The sequence below is a fragment of the Entamoeba histolytica genome, genomic scaffold, assembly GCF_000208925.1.
Source record: "Entamoeba histolytica HM-1:IMSS scf_1104750517061 genomic scaffold, whole genome shotgun sequence".
Lineage (NCBI taxonomy): Eukaryota > Evosea > Mastigamoebida > Endamoebidae > Entamoeba > Entamoeba histolytica.
This window is the reverse complement of record NW_001914867.1, coordinates 162,867-165,291: the sequence shown is the minus strand read 5'-3', so window position 1 is coordinate 165,291 and position 2,425 is coordinate 162,867. Positions and strand designations below refer to the sequence as shown.

The 2,425-nt window shown below is 28.0% G+C and overlaps 2 protein-coding genes across 2 annotated transcripts; both read right to left on the bottom strand.

Annotated features, from left to right (window-relative positions):
- Positions 1-149: 149 nt before the first annotated feature.
- On the bottom strand, positions 150-727 carry EHI_050000 (uncharacterized protein). The gene has a single exon (XM_648707.2). It carries the CDS (start codon positions 714-716, stop codon positions 180-182), a length of 537 nt encoding a protein of 178 aa, XP_653799.1. The 5' UTR covers positions 717-727; the 3' UTR covers positions 150-179.
- Positions 728-1,673: 946 nt separating this feature from the next.
- Positions 1,674-2,192, bottom strand: EHI_049990 (chaperone proteinDNAJ, putative; the record flags this gene model as incomplete). Its single annotated transcript, XM_001913397.1, has 1 exon — positions 1,674-2,192. The coding sequence occupies one exon, from the start codon at positions 2,190-2,192 to the stop codon at positions 1,674-1,676; it is 519 nt and encodes a 172-aa protein (XP_001913432.1).
- Positions 2,193-2,425: the final 233 nt, after the last annotated feature.

The following is a 2,425-nucleotide window of genomic DNA, read 5'->3' as shown; positions in this document are numbered from 1 at the left end:
TCACTCTTTCCTTTTTAGTTTCTTTTTGTTTATTTAAATCCTTAATAAGGCTTTCCATACTTATTTAATGGTTAATTTGTTTTAAGTTCTTTTTCTTTTTTTCTCTTGAAGTTTTTATCATTTTTATTTTTTCTTTAATAACATAAAATAAACTCAATAACACAAAAATTACATTCTTGTTAAACATGACTTGCTGATCGTTCAATTTGTTGTTGTGCATCTTTTAATTTGGTAATCAAATCTTCCATTTCTTCATGTGTGCAAACAAAGTCAAGTTTCCCCTCATTGTTTTGTTCTTTTGTTTTAAGTGTAACAAGAAAGACAGGACTAATTTCTTTATGCTCAGGACGAACAAAAAAGTCTAATTTCCAACTCACTCCTATAATCTTTGTTAATATTGTTGTTGTTTCTTTTAAGATATTCCTAAGCACCTCCTTATGCAAATCATATATCTCTGCTAAAACACTTCTTTTCTGTTTATTCCCAATTTCGTTTGCTTCTAATACTTCCATAAATTGATCCTTTTCAATATCATTTTTTGCTCCTTCCAAAAAGACAAGGCAAATACACTCATATAACGTATCACTTCTACTATCCATTTCATCTCCATTACAAATTTCTTGCACAATATTTTCACATTGTGTTTTTAATTGGTCTTCAGAAAGAACAGTAAGTTCTTGATTTAATTCTTTACAAACACCATCAGGTATTTCCATTTAATAAACTGAAAATAAATAAAAAAGTTCATCATCCTTTTTTGAAATTTCTTTCTTTAAATTATCTTCTATCTCGTTTTAATTTGTTTATATCTACCAATCACTAATAAGCGATTGGCTTATTAGCTGAGAAACCGAATAGTAAGGCAATGATATGAATAACGTAGAACAAAAATCATTTACCTTCTCTCTCATTACTTTTATGTGCTATGTATGGATGTTTTTTTGTTTAAGTAGCAGTACGCTCTTGAAGTTATTGTGTTTGTTAACTTTTAAGTCTCAACTAAGTTGTGAAATTTTATTCTTGGATTGTAAGTCTCAATATTGTCTTTTGAGAATATAAAGGAGTAAAATTTTCGTTTTTATTTGTCCTTTCATAAAACATAAAAATTATTTTATAAAATCTCAAATATTGATGAGATATTGATTTTCTTGATAGTCTTCTCTCAAAAAACAAAATCTTCAAATATTAGAAACAAACTAACACAAACTAATAAAAATAAATGCTTTTTGGAGGTGCAAGACATAATATACATGTAACAACTTATAAACAAAATTTGTACTTTAATTTATAAGTTTTTAGTTGTTAATCCTTTATTTCTTATGTAAGATATTATTTTCTATCAGGAAAAAACAAGTGCGACTTCCATATTGGATATTTTTACATAAATGAAATTTTATTTTAGAGTATTAGTTGTTTTTTATAACCAGATACTGGATGATAGTATCTGGTTAAATTACAACTATTTTTTTTAATTATACAAAGAAACAACTAAGTCTGGTAAAATTAACTTTTGTATTAAGAATGAGTCATTCAAGTTTCTTGAATATATATTGTCTACTTGCAATTTATAAACTTTCTTTAAAAAAAGATTTACAACTCTAAACCAAAAATTCATTAATTAAACCATTGATTAACATTACAAATGAATGAAAAAGAGATGGATGGACAATGAATTAATTAGTTTGATTTAATACTTTAGCTATTTTCAGTGCTTGATCAGGAGATATTGAATGCATATCAACGTGGATAGAAATTAAACAATCCCCATTAAATAAAAAGTTCTTTTTCATCCCTTCACCTTTGATTCGAATAATTTGACCATCACTTGTGACTCCGTTTTGTTCAATGGATATTTGATGACCATCTAAGTGGGGGATTTGTTTTTTAAATCCTAAGAGTGCATCTTTCAAAGTAATTGTTAGGTTAGTTAATAAGTCATCGCCTTGACGTTTAAAGTTCTTCTCTTCGTCATTAACAGTTAATAATAAAAGAAGCGTACTACCCATTTCACCCATATTTTTTATTTTGAGAATATCCCCCGTTTTACTACCTTTAGGAATGGTAATATTAAATTCGGTGGTTTCAGACACTCTTCCACTACCATTACATTTCTCACATTTTTCTGTGATTTCATTTCCACTTCCTCCACAAATGGGACAAGTAATTAAATGTTCATAGGTAAATAATCCCATTCTTAGATTTTCCTTAACCACCCCCTTTCCCCCACATTTTGAGCATTTATGAATGGCATGTGAATGTGCAGCACCACTTCCATTACATACTGGACATTGAACATTCCGTTTTATAGTCCTTTTGATAGTATTTCCACTATAAGCGTCAGATAAAGAGATACCAATTTTTAATTTAGTAGAGTGAGAATGAGAAGGAATGAAGTAAGTTTTTAAAAAGGGAAAAAGAGTAAGAA

Coding starts and splice junctions, on each gene's coding strand:
- EHI_050000 (XM_648707.2), bottom strand. CDS start 716: ATGGAAATACCTGATGGTGTTTGTAAAGAATTAAATCAAGAACTTACT.